The following is a 16,775-nucleotide window of genomic DNA, read 5'->3' as shown; positions in this document are numbered from 1 at the left end:
TCATCTCAGCCCCACTTCCTCTGCCTTTTACTCCTTTCCCTTTGTGAGAAAATAAAGAGAGGGAAGAGCCTCCAGATTTTCAGTGCCTTTCGCTGCCGCCAGCCACCCAGGTATCTGAGAAAGTCCTACTTTCCCATATCAAAGATAAGTATCTAGTGAACCTAGGTATATAAGAAATCAGGTACTTACTTTTCATAGGACATCTGCATTTTAAAGGAATCCTAACCCAGATTCTTAGATTCCCAGTAGGTGTCTCCAGGGTTTCCTATTAGCTGCTATTAGCTGCATGCCTGGGAGGGGATTGAGAGGGGAACACACAGTCTTTGGGCTCAGGGGGCTTACAATTTAGTAGTTGAAAAGGCCATTCCTGCCTGTTTTGTACTTCTCTTTTCCAGCAAGGAGTAGAAGTCCTATATGGTTAGAGACCTATGTTTGCAGTAGTTACGAACATGGGCTCAGAGACAGAGGGACCTAGGTACCAATCCCAGCTCCACCACTTAACAGCTAAGAAACTTTGGGTGAGTTTCTTCATGTCTCTGAGCCCCAGTTTTTCTCCTCCATGAAATGAAAGCACTGTATGAGATCACCCATACAAAGGGTGCAGTACAGTGGCACATGGTATATATTCAATACCTATCTGCTAAGATGTGCCAGGAAATGCCAGAGGCCCACTACTGGTTTTTAGAAAGTACAGACTAAAACTCAAACAACAAGAAGACATCTCCCAGACCCTAGAGGCTGAGTGAGCTTCTGCCTTTAATTTTCTTGTTCCAATTACTTATTTACAGATGAAGAAACCTAAGCATTTTCTTATTCTGTCTTGTTTTCTCTTGTAGGATATGGGGGATGGAAGATGGTGTCAACATTTATTGAGAATCTGTATTAAGTCCAGCATGGAGTTAGGCATTGTCATAGAGTTTGCCTCTTTTAATCCTTGCAACAACCTCAAAAGGTACAAATGTTTACCCCCGATTAGGGTGAGAAGGTAAAGAAAGGCTAAGGTTGTGAATCTTGCCCAAGGTCATATAACTAACAACGTGCAGAGCTGGGATTCAAACCCAGGTTTCTCCAATCACCGTATGCTGCTCCCTAGGTCCTGGTTTGAGCCAGACCTTAACCCCAGGTACCTGGGGATCCTTCCATAAAGACACACCAAGATAAGATTTTATCTCAGCTTTTAAATTTTGGACTCTAAAAAGCTTGGCTGATGCAACAAACCCTTTGATGATTTATTCAAATACTTAAAGCTGCAGCTGCCCCATCAAGCCTGATTAGGAAGATGCCTGGGCTGAGACTGGACCTGCTTATTGGTCTGAACCCAGATCTCCTATCAGGCACTGAAGTGTCCTCAATTCATGACCTGGAAAATGAAATGGAAGGAGCCTTAAGATTTCATTCTTTTGACTTCCCTAAACCTTAAATATACCTTCTCTCTGAGAGAACATACTAATACTAAAACTCACCAACATTTTTACTTCCTTTTAAAGATTATCTTAAAGAGTGAACCCATCTACCCACTATCTTCATCCAATGGAATCAGCTGACCCAGTCTTTGTTGAGGAGATTAATAAAAATAATATACTAATGATAGCTAACATTCATTGAGTACTTACTCTGAGTCAGGTACTATCTTCCAACAACCCAGTGAAATACATAATACCATTAGTCCCACTTTATAAATGAGAAAACTGAGGTTTAGAGGATTAGGTAGGCTAACCATGATCAGGCAACTGATTAGTGCCAGAGACAGAATCCAAGCCAGGAATATTTTACTTACGAGCCCATGCTCTTTTCTCTGCGTGATGCTCTCCCCAGCGAACTTCCCACTCCTTCTCTGCCTCCCAAAATGACCAGAACATCTCTGCTTTCCCAGACAGCATGTCAGTTTCTCCTGGGACCATGGAGTCTGTCTGAAGAACACTCCAGACCAGAGCACTTTCCTACTGACATGGACATGTGTTCTCCCAGACATCTCACCCCACTCAGCCCTGGTCCTCAGGAGGTTTATAAGCTAAAAACAGTCTGGTTTTTAAGTAATATTTAATGACCCCATCAGATACAATATCACTGGGAGTACATTGTATGTACATTTAAAAGGTAAGACAGAAAACTGTATACTGTATATATTCTCTGATCATTATTTTATTTTTATTTATTTATTTATTTTTTGAGACAGAGTCTTGCTCTGTTGCCCAGGCCGGAGTGCAGTGGCACAGTCTTGGCTCACTGCAACCTCCGTCTCCCAGGTTCAAGGGATTCTCCTGACTCAATCTCCTGAGTAACTGGGACTACAGGTGCGTGCCACCGTGCCCTGCTAATTTTTGTATTTTTAGTAGAGACGGAGTTTCACCATAGTGGCCAGGCTGGTCTCAAAATCCTGACCTCATGATCCGCCCACCTTGTTCTCCCAAATTGGTGGGATTACAGGCATGAGTCACCGCATCCGGCCCTGATCATAATTTTATAAACGTTGTACACTCCATCGAGAAAACAGTGGGCACAAAATGTTCCTAACGGCCGTCTGTGAATGATAAGATGATGGATGTGTTTTTACTTCCTTATTGCTTCTTTTATGTTTCCAACTTTCTACAGCAAAAATGAAGCCATTTTTATAATCAGAAACAAAAAGTTGCCAAACTAAGCTGATTGACCAAAAAGGAAAAAAAGTCCATATGACTCAGAGTAAAAACAAAGAACTACTTAATCTAGAAGAAACTTTGTTGGCACATGTTCCTTTTTCTTACTACTTACATACCATGCCCTGGTTATGAATGTCAACCTTCATCTAGTTCCACTTGGTTTTCCAGCCTGCTTCTGATGCTGAGCGAAGAATGTCAGTGTTGGGAGTGAATTACCTTAACACATCCATGGTACCTTTCCAGTCCAAGCCACAGCTTTCTGCAGAGGGAAGGTTTAATTACCAAAAGCTCTGTGACACAGTTAGCACTATTTTTGGCTGGCAGGAGGGGCAGGTTAGCTCTTTATCCATCCCTGCCTTGGCTGAGCCCCAGAGGTCACAGAGAGAGAGCAATTTTCACCGTCCCAGGGCCAAGCCCATCTTTCTAGAAGCCATTCCAGTGCTGCCTCCTGAGAAAGCAGCAAGGCCCCAGCTCCCTTCTGCAAAGGAGTGGCACAGTTTCTCCTCCTGATAGTCTCACCCCTGTCTAGAATTCCAAGCTGTCTCAGGGCATGCTCACTGCACCGAGAGAGATCGCTGCCCTTGTTTTGTAATATACCTTACTGGATACATTTCAGACAGTTAGGTTGAGATGGTTGGCAGTGAGCTCATGTATGGCTAAACTATACCATGTGAGAAATCAATGTGAACTCAAGGGATTGGGAATCAAGGAGCTGGGAGGAAAGAGGGGAGGTTTGAGCAGGAAGCAAGAAATCCTTTCAACATGGTGGGGAAGCACGTGCCTGGGCAGCAGAGATGGCCAATGAAAACTCTCCCAGCTGGTAGCAGTGACCATAAGAGACCTCAGTATAAAAACGATGACAATAATAGCAATAATCATTTCAAGACTGACTTTGAATTTTGATATCTTATGTCCTTGCTTTTAAGATAGGCTTTAAAAATATATATATTTAACGTTTCTGAAATTGGGGTGCATATTATAGTCAATATCAACATTTATCTACTATGGTACATCTCTTTTTACTTGAAAACTATTATTCCATTGTGATTGCAATTTACAACTAAGGGTGACTTAGAATGGAGTGAACGTGGCTGTTTAGAAACCTTCTGATAGAGACAAATGGGGTTGGGCTGACATTCTCCTTTTCTTGTCTCTTGGATCTTAAGGTTTCCACTCCCCTAACCATTCATACAAATGCATAGAAGCAATGTCTCAGCTTCTCTTCTTCACCTAGCAGACTCCTGCTCATCCTTCCAATCTTGAATCAAATTTTGTTTCTTCCAGGAAGCCTCCCTGACCTAATTGAACAAGTCTAATTCCCCTATTGATCTGTGTGATTGATGGATGTGCATCATCCCCCACTAGGCTGTACCCTTATCGAGAACAGAACTGGACTTTTTTTTCTCACTGCTAAGTCATCCACTAAGAGCACAATAGGGTTTTCAGTAAATTTTTGCTGCATTAAAATATGTGAGTCTCTAATAGAGAGCTCGACAACAAATGATTAATTCCCACCTCAGATGATCAAAAGTTTCTTTCAATGGTCCTTGGCAAATATCCCTAATAGCAAGGGTGGACATGAGCTAGACCTTCAGAAAAGCAGAAAGTTTTGTCACTTTTCTACCATCAACAGACCATGTTGATATTTAATTAATTGCATGTTAAATAGTATTGAGTCATTTATTATTATTTGTGCCTTTGTCCCACTGGCTCCCGGTGACTCCTTATGCCTATTTCAATTACAAGCCTAAGCCTCCCTTGAAAGGATGTTAAGTGAATAAAGAGTATGACCATAGCACTTAGTGCAATATTAATATACATTTAAACTTTAAGGAGGGAGGATTTCAACAGACAGCACTGTTAGAATGGTACTACTGGTTAAAAATCCTATAATCCTGGCAACTACTGAGAATAGTTTCAAGCCTAGAAGAGTCCCTAGAAACCCTTGGGTCTGATCATTTTACAGATAGAGGACAAAAACACAAATCTATTACCAAATAACAAAGGTATCCTATTAGTGGCACACTGGGACAAGAGACCTTCTGATATAAAAAGAAAATCTTAGCTGGGTGCAGTGACTCCTGTCTGAAATCCCAGGGCTTTTGGAGGCTGAGGAGAGAGGATTGGTTGGGACCAGGAGTTTGAGACCAGCCTGGTCAATATAACAAGACCCCGTCTCTCCAAAAAATTAAAAAAAATAAAAAATTAGCCAGGCATGGTGGTGCACACCTGGAGTACCCACTACCAGGAAGTCTGAAGAGGAGGAATTCCTTGAGTCCAGGAATTCCAGGCTGCAGTGGGCTAAGACTACACTACTGTACGCCAGCCTATGTGACAAAGCAAGACTGTGTTTCTTTAAAAATAAAAATAAAAAATAAAAAATCCTGAAATCAAAGGATCTGTGTTGGCCCACCTGTTCCAACGTTTCTTTTTTGCCCTAACCCAGTGGTTCTCAGCCAGGGGCAATTTTGTAATGTCTGGACACATTTTTGGTTGTCACTACTAGAGGAAGAGGTGCTGTTAGTAAGTAGAGGCCAGGGATGCTGCAAATCATCCCCCACAACAAAGAATTATTTTGCCCCAAATGGCAATAGGGCCAAGGTCACACCAGGAGATTATACCCCACGCGTGTCTTGGAGGGTCGCACGCCCACAGAGCCTCGCTCACTGCTAGCACAGCAGTCTGAGATCCAACTGCAAGGTGGCAGCGAGGTTGGGGGAACGGCGCCCACCATTGCTGAAGCTTGAGTGTAAACAAAGCAGCCTGGAAGCTGGAACTGGGTGGAGCCCACCTCAGCTCAAGGAGGCCTCCTGCCTCTGTAGACTCCACCTCTGGGGACAGGGCATAGCCAAACAAAGGCAGCAGAAACCTCTTAAATGTCCCTGTCTGACAGCTTTGAAGAGAGTAGTGGTTCTCCCAGCACAGAGTTTGAGATCTGAGAACGGACAGACTGCCTCCTCAAGTGGGTCCCTGACCCCCAAGTAGCCTTACTGGGAGGCATCCCCCAGTAGGGGCAGATCAACACCTCACATGGCCGGGTACCCCTCTGAGACAAAGCTTCCAGAGAAACGATCAGGCAGCATCATTTACTGTTCAGCAATATTCACTGTTCTGTAGCCTCTGCTGCTGATACCCAGGCAAACAGGGTCTGGAGTGGATACCCAACAGACGTGCAGCTGAGGGTCCTGACTGTTAGAAGGAAAACTAACAAACAGAAAGGATATCCACACCAAAACCCCATCTGTACATCACCATCGTCAAAGTCTAAAGGTAAATAAAACCACAAAGATGGGGACAAAACAGAGCAGAAAAGTTGAAAATTCTAAAAATCAGAGTGCCTCTCCCACTCCAAAGGAATGCAGCTCCTCACCAGCAATGGAACAAAGCTGGACGGAGAATGACTTTGACCAGTTGAGAGAAGAAGGCTTCAGATGACCAAACTTCTCTGAGCTAAAGGAGGAAGTTCGAACCCATTGCAAAGAAGCTAAAAACCTTGAAAAAATATGAGATAAATGGCTAACTAGAATAACCAGTGTAGAGAAGTCCTTAAATAACTTGATGGAGCTGAAAACCATGGCACAAGAACTACGTGACGAATGCACAAGCTTCAGTAGCCGATTTAATCAACTGGAAGAAAGGATATCAGTGATTGAAGATCAAATGAATGAAATGAAGCGAGAAGAGAAGTGTAGAGAAAAAAGAGTAAAAAGAAATGAACAAAGCCCCCAAGAAATATGGGACTGTGTGAAAAGACCAAATCTACATCTGATTGGTGTGCCTGAAAGTGATGGGGAGAATGGAACCAAGTTGGAAAACACTCTTCAGGATATTATCCAGGAGAACTTCCTCAACCTAGCAAGGCAGGCCAACATTCAAATTCAAGAAATACAGAGAACACCACAAAGATACTCCTCGAGAAGAGCAACTCCAAGACACATAATTGTCAGATTCACCAAAGTTGAAATGAAGGAAAAAATGTTAAGGGCGGCCAGAGAGAAAGGTCTGGTTACACACAAAGGGAAGCCCGTCAGACTAACAGCAGATCTCTCAGCAGAAAGTCTACAAGCCAGAAGAGAGTCGGGGCCAATATTTAACTTCTTAAAGAAAAGAATTTTCAACCCAGAATTTCATATCCAGTCAAACTAAGCTTCATAAGTGAAGGAGAAATAAAATCCTTTACAGACAAGCAAATGCTGAGAGATTTTGTCACCACCAGGCCTGCCCTACAAGAGCTCCTGAAGGAAGCACTAAACATGGAAAGGAACAAGCGGTACCAGCCACTGCAACACCATGCCAAAATGTAAAGAGTATCAATGCTAGGAAGAAACTGCATCAACTAACGAGCAAAAGAACCAGCTAACATCATAATGATAGGATCAGATTCACATATAACAATATTAACCTTAAATGTAAATGGGCTAAATGCTCCAATTAAAAGTCACAGAAGGGCAAATTGGATAAAGAGTCAAGACCCATCAGTGTGCTGTCTTCAGGAGACCCATCTCACGTGCAGAGACACACATAGGCTTACAATAAAGGGATGGAGGAAGATCTGCCAAGCAAATGGAAAACAAAAAAGGCAGGGGTTGAAATCCTAGTCTCTGACAAAACAGACTTTAAACCAACAAAGATCAAAAGAGACAAAGAAGGCCATTACATAATGGTAAAGGGATCAATTCAACAAGAAGAGCTAACTATCCTAAATATATATGCACCTAATACAGGAGCACCCAGATTCATAAAGCAAGTCCTTAGAGACCTACAAAGAGACTTAGACTCCCACACAACAATAATGGGAGACTTAACACCCCACTGTCAACATTAGACAGATCAATGAGACAGAAAGTTAAAAAGGATACCCAGGAATTGAACTCAGTTCTGCACCAAGTGGACTTAATAGACATCTACAGAACTCTCCACCCCAAATCAACAGAATACACATTCTTCTCAGCACCACATCACATTTATTCCACAATTGACCACATTATTGGAAGTAAAGCACTACTCAGCAAATGCAAAAGAACAGAAATTATAACAAACTGTCTCTCAGACCACAGTGTAATCGAACTAGAACTCAGGATTAAGAAACTCACTCAAAACTCAACTACATGGAAACTGAACAATCTGCTCCCAAATGACTACTGAGTACATAATGAAATGAAGGCAGAAATAAAGATGTTCTTTGAAACCAATGAGAACAAAGATACAACATACCAGAATCTCTGGGACACATTTAAAGCAGTGTGTAGAGGGAAATTTATAGCACTAAATGCCCACAGGAGAAAGCAGTAAAGATCTAAAAATGACACCCTAACATCACAATTAAAAGAACTAGAGAAGCAAGAGCAAACACATTCAAAAACTAGCAGAAGGCAACAAATAACTAAGATCAGAGCAGAAGTGAAGGAGATAGAGACACAAAAAAACCCTTCAAAAAATCAATGTATCCAAGAGCTGGGTTTTTTGAAAAGAATAACAAAATTGATAGACTGCTAGCAAGACTAATAGAGAGAAGAATCAAATAGACACAATAAAAAATGATAAAGGGGATATCACCACCGATCCCACAGAAATACAAAATACCATCAGAGAATACTATAAACACCTCTACACAAATAAACTAGAAATTCTATAAGAAATGGATAAATTCCTGGACACATATACCCTCCCAAGACTAAACCAGGAAGAAGTCTAATCCCTGAATAGACAAATAACAGGTTCTGAAATTGAGGCAATAATTAATAGCCTACCAACCAAAAAATTCCAGGACCAGACGGAATCACAGCCGAATTCTACCAGAGGTACAAGGAGGAGCTGCTACCATTCCTTCTGAAACTATTCCAATCAATAGAAAAAGAGGGAATCCTCCCTACTCATTTTATGAGGCCACCATCATCCGGATACCAAAGCATGGTAGAGACACAACAAAAGAAGAGAATTTTAGACCAATATCCCTGATGAACTTCAATACAAAAATCCTTAATAAAATACTGGCAAACCAAATCTGGCAGCACATCAAAAAGCTTATCCACCATGATCAAGTGGGCTTCATCCCTGGGATGCAAGGCTGGTTCAACATACACAAATCAATAAACGTAATCTAGCATATAAACAGAACCAAAGACAAAAACCACATGATTATCTCAATAGATGCAGAAAAGGCCTTTGACAGAATTCAGCATTCCTTCATGCTAAAAACTCTCAATAAATTAGGTTTTTATGGGACGTATCTCAAAATAGTAAGAGCTATTTATGACAAACCCACAGCCAATATCATACTGAATGGGCAAAAACTGGAAGCATTCCCTTTGAAAACTGGCACAAGACAGGGATGCCCTCACTCACCACTCCTATTCAACATAGTGTTGGAAGTTCTGGCCAGGGAAATCAGGCAAGAGAAAGAAATAAAGGATATTCAGTTCAGAAAAGAGGAAGTCAAATCGTCCCTGTTTGCAGATGACATGACTGTATATTTAGAAAACCCCATCGTCTCAGCCCAAAATATCTTTAAGCTGATAAGTAACTTCAGCAAAGTCTCAGAATACAAAATCAATGTGCAAAAATCACAAGCATTCTTATACACCAATAACAGACAAACAGAGAGCCAAATCATGAATGAACTCCCATTCACAATTGCTTCAAAGAGAATAAAATACCTAAGAATCCAACTTACAAGGGATGTGAAGGACCTCTTCAAGGAGAACTACAAACCACTGCTCAACAAAATAAAAGAGGACACAAACAAGTGGAAGAACATTCCATGCTCATGGATAGGAAGAATCAATATTGTGAAAATGGCCATACTGCCCAAGGTAATTTATAGATTCAGTGTCATCACCATCAAGCTACCAATGACTTTCTTCACAGAATTGGGGAAAAAACTACTTTAAAGTTCATATGGAACCAAAAAAGAGCCCTCAATGCCAAGATAATCCTAAGCAAAAAGAACAAAGCTGGAGGCATCATGCTACCCGACTTCAAACTATACTACAAGGCTACAGTAACCAAAACAGCATGGTATTGGTACCAAAACAGATATATAGACCAATGCAACAGAACAGAGCCCTTAGAAATAATACCACACATCTATAACCATCTGATCTTAGAAAAACTTGACAAAAACAAGAAATGGGGAAAGGATTCCCTATTTAATAAATGGTGCTGGGAAAATTGGCTAGCCATACGTAGAAAGCTGAAACTGGATCCCTTCCTTACACCTTAAATAAAAATTAATTGAAGATGGACTAAAGACTTAAATGTTAGACCTTAAACCATAAAAACCCTAGAAGAAAACCTAGGCAATACCATTCAGGACATAGGCATGGGCAAGGACTTCATGTCTAAAATGCCAAAAGCAATTGCAACAAAAGCCAAAATTGACAAATGGAATCTAATTAAACTAAAGAGCTTCTGCACAGCAAAATAAACTACCATCAGAGTGAACAGGCAACCTACAGAATGGGAGAAAATTTTTGCAATCTACTTATCTGGCAAAGGGCTAATATCCAGAATCCACAAAGAACTCAAACACATTTACAAGAAAAAAACAAACAACCCCATCAAAAAATGGCCAAAGAATATGAACAGACACTTCTCAAAAGAAGATATTTATGCAGCCAACAGACACATGAAAAAATGCTCATCATCACTGGCCTTCAGAGAAATGCAAATCAAAACCACAATGAGATACCATCTCACACCAGATAGAATGGCAATCATTAAAAAGTCAGGAAACAACAGGTGCTGGAGAGGATGTGGAGAAATAGGAACACTTTTACACTGTTGGTGGGACTGTAAACTAGTTCAATCATTGTGGAAGACTGTGTGGTGATTCCTCAAGGATTTAGAACTAGAAATACCATTTGACCCAGCCATCCCATTATTGGATATATACCCAAAGGATTATAAATCATGCTGATAAAAAGACACATGCACATGTATGTTTATTGCAGCACTATTTGCAATAGCAAAGACTTGGAACCAACCCAAATGTCCATCAGTGATAGACTGTATGAAGAAAATGTGGCACATATACACCATGGAATACTATGCATCCATAAAAAAGATGAGTTCATGTCCCTTGTAGGGACACGGATGAAGCTGGAAACCGTCATTCTGTGCAAACTATCACAAGAACAAAAAACTAAACACTGCATGTTCTCACTCATAGGTGGGAACTGAACAATGAGAACACTTGGACACAGGAAGGGGAACATCACACACCGGGGCCTGTCATGGGGTGGGAGGACAGGGGAGGGATAGCATTAGGAGATATGCCTAATGTAAATGAGGAGTTGATGGGTGCAGCACACCAACATGGCACATGTATACATATGTAACAAACCTGCACGTTGTGCACATGTACCCTAGAACTTAAAGTATAGTTTTAAAAAAATAGGGCCAAGGTCGAGAAACCCTATCCCAACAGATGTCAGTGAGGCAGAAGGAGCCAGCCATGGGCAATTCCTCACACTTTTCACCCCCAGCCGCCCCCACACCCGTCACCCAAGAACACATCTGAGACTTTGCACCGCATACTGAAATATGTGCCTACTCTCACGTGGACACAAATAGATACCAGAAGCCTGGCCCAGCCCCAACAGAAACATGACACATCTTCCACGAGCAGCAAAATCTTCCTGAATTTCCTCAACTCTAATTATACATTTTCCCATATTTCAAGTTTTCTGAAAATAGAATGTGTCTCATAATGAATGTAGTTTCCCTTATTCCAATGCTGTTATAAAATCAATAGAAACTCCTATAAATGATTACATTTATAAGAAAGTTACAAAGAAACATGGTAGTTTAAACCATAATGTTTACACAGAAATACAAACAAACAATAGAGCATGATGTAAAAATTTGCTTGGTTTCCAAGGATAAAACACAAGGTTTCAAAGAATTTTTCCCCTGTGGCAGGCCCCTTTGGCCAATGTGAGTTCAAACTCTTCCACCTTGTTGGTAGAGAGACCTAAAGCATTATAGAGTTTACTCTCAGGATGAAAAAAGGCCAAAGGTAAGAGGGTCTGTGAATGAGACCAACCATGGTGAGCTCACTTTCAGAATCTTAGCATCAGAGAGACCTGATCTCCCTCCTCCCAACCTTCACACCCTCCTCCTGCATCTTCACTCCAATAATCCTATATGGCTTTTCTTCTGTATTTTTCCATAATTCACACCATTTCAGATGATTAGCACTTGTGAGTGTACTGGAGCTAACTGGGAAAGAAAGCATCCATAGGTCGTGCCTGCTGACTGCCTTGTTTCGCTGCATGTCTGCGCAAAACAGCAGGAGGTGGTCAATGCACCAGCTGTAGAGGGAGTGAGGCCAATTATAGATCCAGTCTTAACATCTTAGCTGGCTGGGCATGGTGGCTCACACGTGTAATCCCAGCACTTTGGGAGGCCGAGGTAGGCGGATCACTTGAGGACAGGAGTTCGAGACCAGCTTGGTCAACATAGTGAAACCCCTTCTCTACTAAAAATACAAAAATTACCTGGGCATGGTGGTGTGTGTCTATAATCCCAGCTACTCGGGAGGCCGAAGCAGGAGAATCGCTTGATTCTCCAGGAGGCAGAGGTTGTAGTGAGCCAAGATCATGCCACTGCACTCCAGCCTGGGCAATAGAGCAAGACTCCATCTCATGTCAAAAAAAACAGTCTTAGCTGACGGTCTCCTTGAACAAGTTAGGTAACTCTGTAAGCCTTGGTTTTCTCATATGTAATGCACAGCAGATGGATAACAACACTGTCCACTACAGAGCTGTTTTTTCTCTTTAGTTACAAACAAAATAATTATGTGAAATAATTATGTGAAATAAATGGTATATAGCCAACTGCCCATGAAAGCTGGTATGGCCTTCTGAGCAGGTTATAAGATGTCTAGCAGTAATGATTCTAAAGATTCTATAGCTTTGTACTTAGCTACACTTTGAGAGTTCCTGAATGAATTGAATACCATCAAATACACCTAGACTGGGGGACCCCATGATGTTTTTTTCCAGATTCATCTTCACAAACTTATAATCAACCCATACAATAGCCCTAATTGATTTTTGAACAGTGATGTTATGGGCAGGTGTGTGTTTGTTCTATAAAATTTCTGGGAATAAAATCCTTCACCTCATTGGTGTTCCCAGATGGTAGAAAGACTTAGTTGAAAATCTGCTAATGTTCCTGGGCACCTCTGACCATGCGTCATGGCACTGCACTTGCTCAGGTGGCTAAGACTCAAGGCAACTCCCAGCACTCCCCTAGAACGCTGGGCAGAAGGCCCTTGGTTGCAACGTGGGCAAAAATGGGGTGCATTCCAAGACACCTTCTTTTTGTCAAGAATATAACGTATCTTTTCTCTGGGGCAGCAAACTTCAAGGATCCTTCTCAGACATTTGAAATTATTTCTGAGGGTCTAGAATATTCCTTTGCTCTTGTCGTTTAGGCTTGTCTTGAAACAGACTCAGTAGGTGAGTGGCATTGACAAATGTAAAATCTCTGACAATTTAGAGAGAATATTAAGAAAAATGAGGGAAATGAGAATAAAAGCAATCCTTATTCTTTCAAATATAAAGTCTTGATGTGAATTTTATTACATAAAAATGTAAAACTAATGTTCTGATAACACATTATTTAAGTATTGTTATTTCTGGCAATAATTAACTTTTTACTCATTGAATTTGCTCATTTTTATGGCAAGCATTGTATCTCTTATTATAAAAAAGTAAGAGCTTTTAGGCCGGGTGCAGTGGCTCACCCCTGTAATCCCAGTATGTTGGGAGGTCGAGGCGGGCGGACCACGAGGTCAGGAGATTCAGACCATCCTGACTAACATGGTGAAACCCCATCCCTACTAAAACTACAAAAAAAAAAAAAAAAATTTAGCTGGGCATGGTGGCACATGCCTGTAATCCCAGCTACTCAGGAGGCTGAGGCAGGAGAATTGCTTGAACCCAGCAGGCAGAGGTTGTAGTGAGCCGAGATCATGCCACTGCACTCCAGCCTGGGCAACTGAACAAGACTCCATCTCAAAAAAAAAAAAAAAAAAAAGGTAAGAGTTTTTAAAAGTAAATTCAAATCCATTAATTTTAGATCTCTATTAAAGGCAGAAAATCTAAATCAATGACTTAAATTAGACAGGAGTAGGGCTTTGTACAAACAAGTACATTCGGAAAACATGGGTAGCAGTATGAATCAGGCTTAATCTTTCTCAAAATGGGTAAAAAGCATTATAAATCTGTTTATGTTCATGAACTCAGTAACTTCATTTTGGGAATATGGTGCCTGGAACAATCTCTAAGTAAAATAAATGCAATACAAAGAGGGTCATTTGCAGCACTATTTATAAAATAAGAAAACTGGAAACGACCAAGTCCAATTCCTGCAAAATACTTATGCAAATGACACCACAGCAATAGTGAACTCTAACAGATAAAATATAGAATTCCTTACCCATATTCTCATATGGCAACCTACTGCATGTACATAAAGCTGGGCATAGTCAGGTCCTATATATTGTTCACACAACATAAGAGTGACCATTAGGACAAAAACCAAGGCTAGAAAAGAATTTACAATAATAATTTTATAGGATATTAAAACGGTTTAAGTTCTTTTTCTTAAAAAAGGCAGGGGAAAAGCAGGTGCTGTGGCTCATGCCTGTAATCCCAGTGCTTTGGGGGGCCGAGGTGGGCAGATCACCAGGTAAAGAGATTGAGACCATCCTGGCCAACATGGTAAAACCCCGTCTCTACTAAAAATACAAAAATTAGCTGGGTGTGGTGGCAGGTGCCTGTAGTCCCACCTACTTGGCAGGCTAAGGCAGGAGAATCACTTGAACCGGAGAGGCGAAGGTTGCAGTGAGCCGAGATTGCGCCACTGCACTCCAGCCTGGCAACAGAGCAAGATTCTGTCTCAAAAAAAAAGAGGGGAGAGTGGCAGCCTAGAAAACAGACGTAAAGTACGTAACATAATCTCAAATACGTATTGATGTATGTTATGACTAGAAGGGAATACAACATTTCCACAGTGATTATCTCTAGTTGAAGAAATTGCAGGTGATTTTTCCCTTCTGCGTACATTTACGTTTTAATACTTCTCTGCAATGAGCATGTAGAACTTCTATGATCATAATATTAATCACCTTTTTAAAACTGAAACTATAAACAAATGAACTTGAAGGAATTCATTTTAAACAGTAAGGAGAGGCCGGGCGCGGTGGCTCAAGCCTGTAATCCCAGCACTTTGGGAGGCCGAGACGGGCGGATCACGAGGTCAGGAGATCGAGACCATCCTGGCTAACACAGTGAAACCCCGTCTCTACTAAAAAATACAAAAAACTAGCCGGGCGAGGTGGCGGGCGCCTGTAGTCCCAGCTACTCGGGAGGCTGAGGCAGGAGAATGGCGTAAACCCGGGAGGCGGAGCTTGCAGTGAGCCGAGATCCGGCCACTGCGCTCCAGCCTGGGCGACAGAGCAAGACTCTGTCTCAAAAAAAAAAATAAATAAAATAAAAATAAAAAATAAATAAACAGTAAGGAGAAATAGGCCAAAATGTGAACAGAATAAGTAATTTATATTATTGTAGCAAGGAAAATTATCAGGTTCTTCACAACTTTGTATCATCCACATTGCCAAGCAAATACAGAAAGCCCTTGCTCAAATCCAATTTTTCCAGACTTTCTTGATGTTTTCTGGTTTCCTGAGTAACTTCTCTTTGCAATTTCTGTTTCATTTGACTTCTTTATTTTTTTTTTAATCATCATCTTGAACTTCTGAAAAGAGAAACTAACATGTGAAAGAATAGAGTACTGAATATTGTCCCACTTCTGGTAAACCCTAAAGCTGCACCCAGAACCTAGTGAACACTGAAAAATGTGTTGAGAGAATAAAGAAGTACTAACCACTTTTTTCCAATAATGGAAGAAAAGAGTAATTTGAAGGAATAAATAAATAGCAAGTAGGAGGCGGTGGTCATTGTCACACCCACACTCTATGTTGCAAGAGGAAAGAGAAATACTTAACAAGCACCCAGAGTGTAACATGGGACCAAATATCTTATGCATTTAGTACTATTAAAAAATACCTTTTTCACCACAAAAGCCAGACCTGCTAATTCTCTCACCAAATACAGGCAGCAGTGCAACATCGCTGACACTTTTGCTTTAGACTTTTGGACCCAAGAGCTTTGACAGCAGGGTAAACTGCTTGACAATAAAATCTTAATTAAAGTCGCTTGCACTTGCAAGTGGAAATACAGCTATCACACAACAGATCACACAACAGGGAAATGGCACAGCTAGAATTCTAGAATTTTCGTTTGTGTCAATTTCTTCACAGTGATGGCTGAAAACACTAACACTAGAACCTGTAGAAAGAACATGAGGCTCAATGTAGAGCACATATCCATTAAGGACAGCATCACACATTTTTGGGTGCTTCAATTCTTCAAGATGCAATCATGGATGATTATTTTGATTTTTTAAAAAAATACAGCTTTTCCAAGTCACCACTCACCTGCCATACTGCAGAGAAAAAGCTGTCAGCTGCTTTAAAGTTTTCCTAGCCAGTGTTTCGACCTCAAAGACATCAAAAACTGTCCTATCGACTGCTGTCATTTGACTTGGGAGGCCAAGGTAACTGTTTGTTTGGATGTTGTGTAATCATGAGAGTAAAGTCGTCATCGGTATCATGTAATTAATATATTATTTAAGCAGTCTTTTAAAGGGGAGTAACTGGATGTGGAAAGATAGAAATAACTCTGATTCTTCCATTAATTCATTAATTCATTAATTCATTCAACCTAAAAAGTACTTGACTCACTACCAGGCACTGGCATGCAGAGACCTGTGCATTTTATTCAGCATCCTAAGACATTTCAGAAACCAATTGTTTTTCCTGAAAATCAGATTACATTTCCCAAGTCTTCTTCCTTTCTCTGAGCCTCAGTGTTTCTAAGGAAGATCTCATTCACAGGAGGGAACTCACATTATTTCAGCCCCTGGGAAAACCAAGTGTCTTTGCCAAATACCAAAATAGACTCTCAGCAGTGTCTCATAATAACCTATTTTTCTGCCTTCTCGTTTCTCCTCCTTCTGCAGGAATGCAAACTGATTCCTCCCTTCTCATCACCCCTCACAACC

General features: G+C 41.0%; 1 protein-coding gene across 3 annotated transcripts in view; it reads right to left on the bottom strand.

The window, feature by feature from the left end:
- SLC1A2 (solute carrier family 1 member 2) overlaps positions 1-16,775 on the bottom strand; it is a 171,981-nt gene that overhangs the window by 97,422 nt on the left and 57,784 nt on the right. The window contains exon 1 of one of the 3 annotated variants that reach the window (XM_050758752.1): positions 16,150-16,768. The exons of the other annotated variants lie outside the window; for them this stretch is intronic. Within the exon in view, the coding sequence (XP_050614709.1) occupies positions 16,150-16,250 (101 nt within the window). The 5' untranslated portion in view covers positions 16,251-16,768. Of the gene's footprint in view, positions 1-16,149; positions 16,769-16,775 lie in introns of those variants that run through there. 3 annotated transcript variants of the gene reach the window in all.

The sequence above is a fragment of the Macaca thibetana genome, chromosome 14 (genome assembly GCF_024542745.1).
Source record: "Macaca thibetana thibetana isolate TM-01 chromosome 14, ASM2454274v1, whole genome shotgun sequence".
Taxonomy (NCBI): domain Eukaryota; kingdom Metazoa; phylum Chordata; class Mammalia; order Primates; family Cercopithecidae; genus Macaca; species Macaca thibetana.
This window is presented reverse-complemented; position numbering and strand designations above follow the sequence as displayed.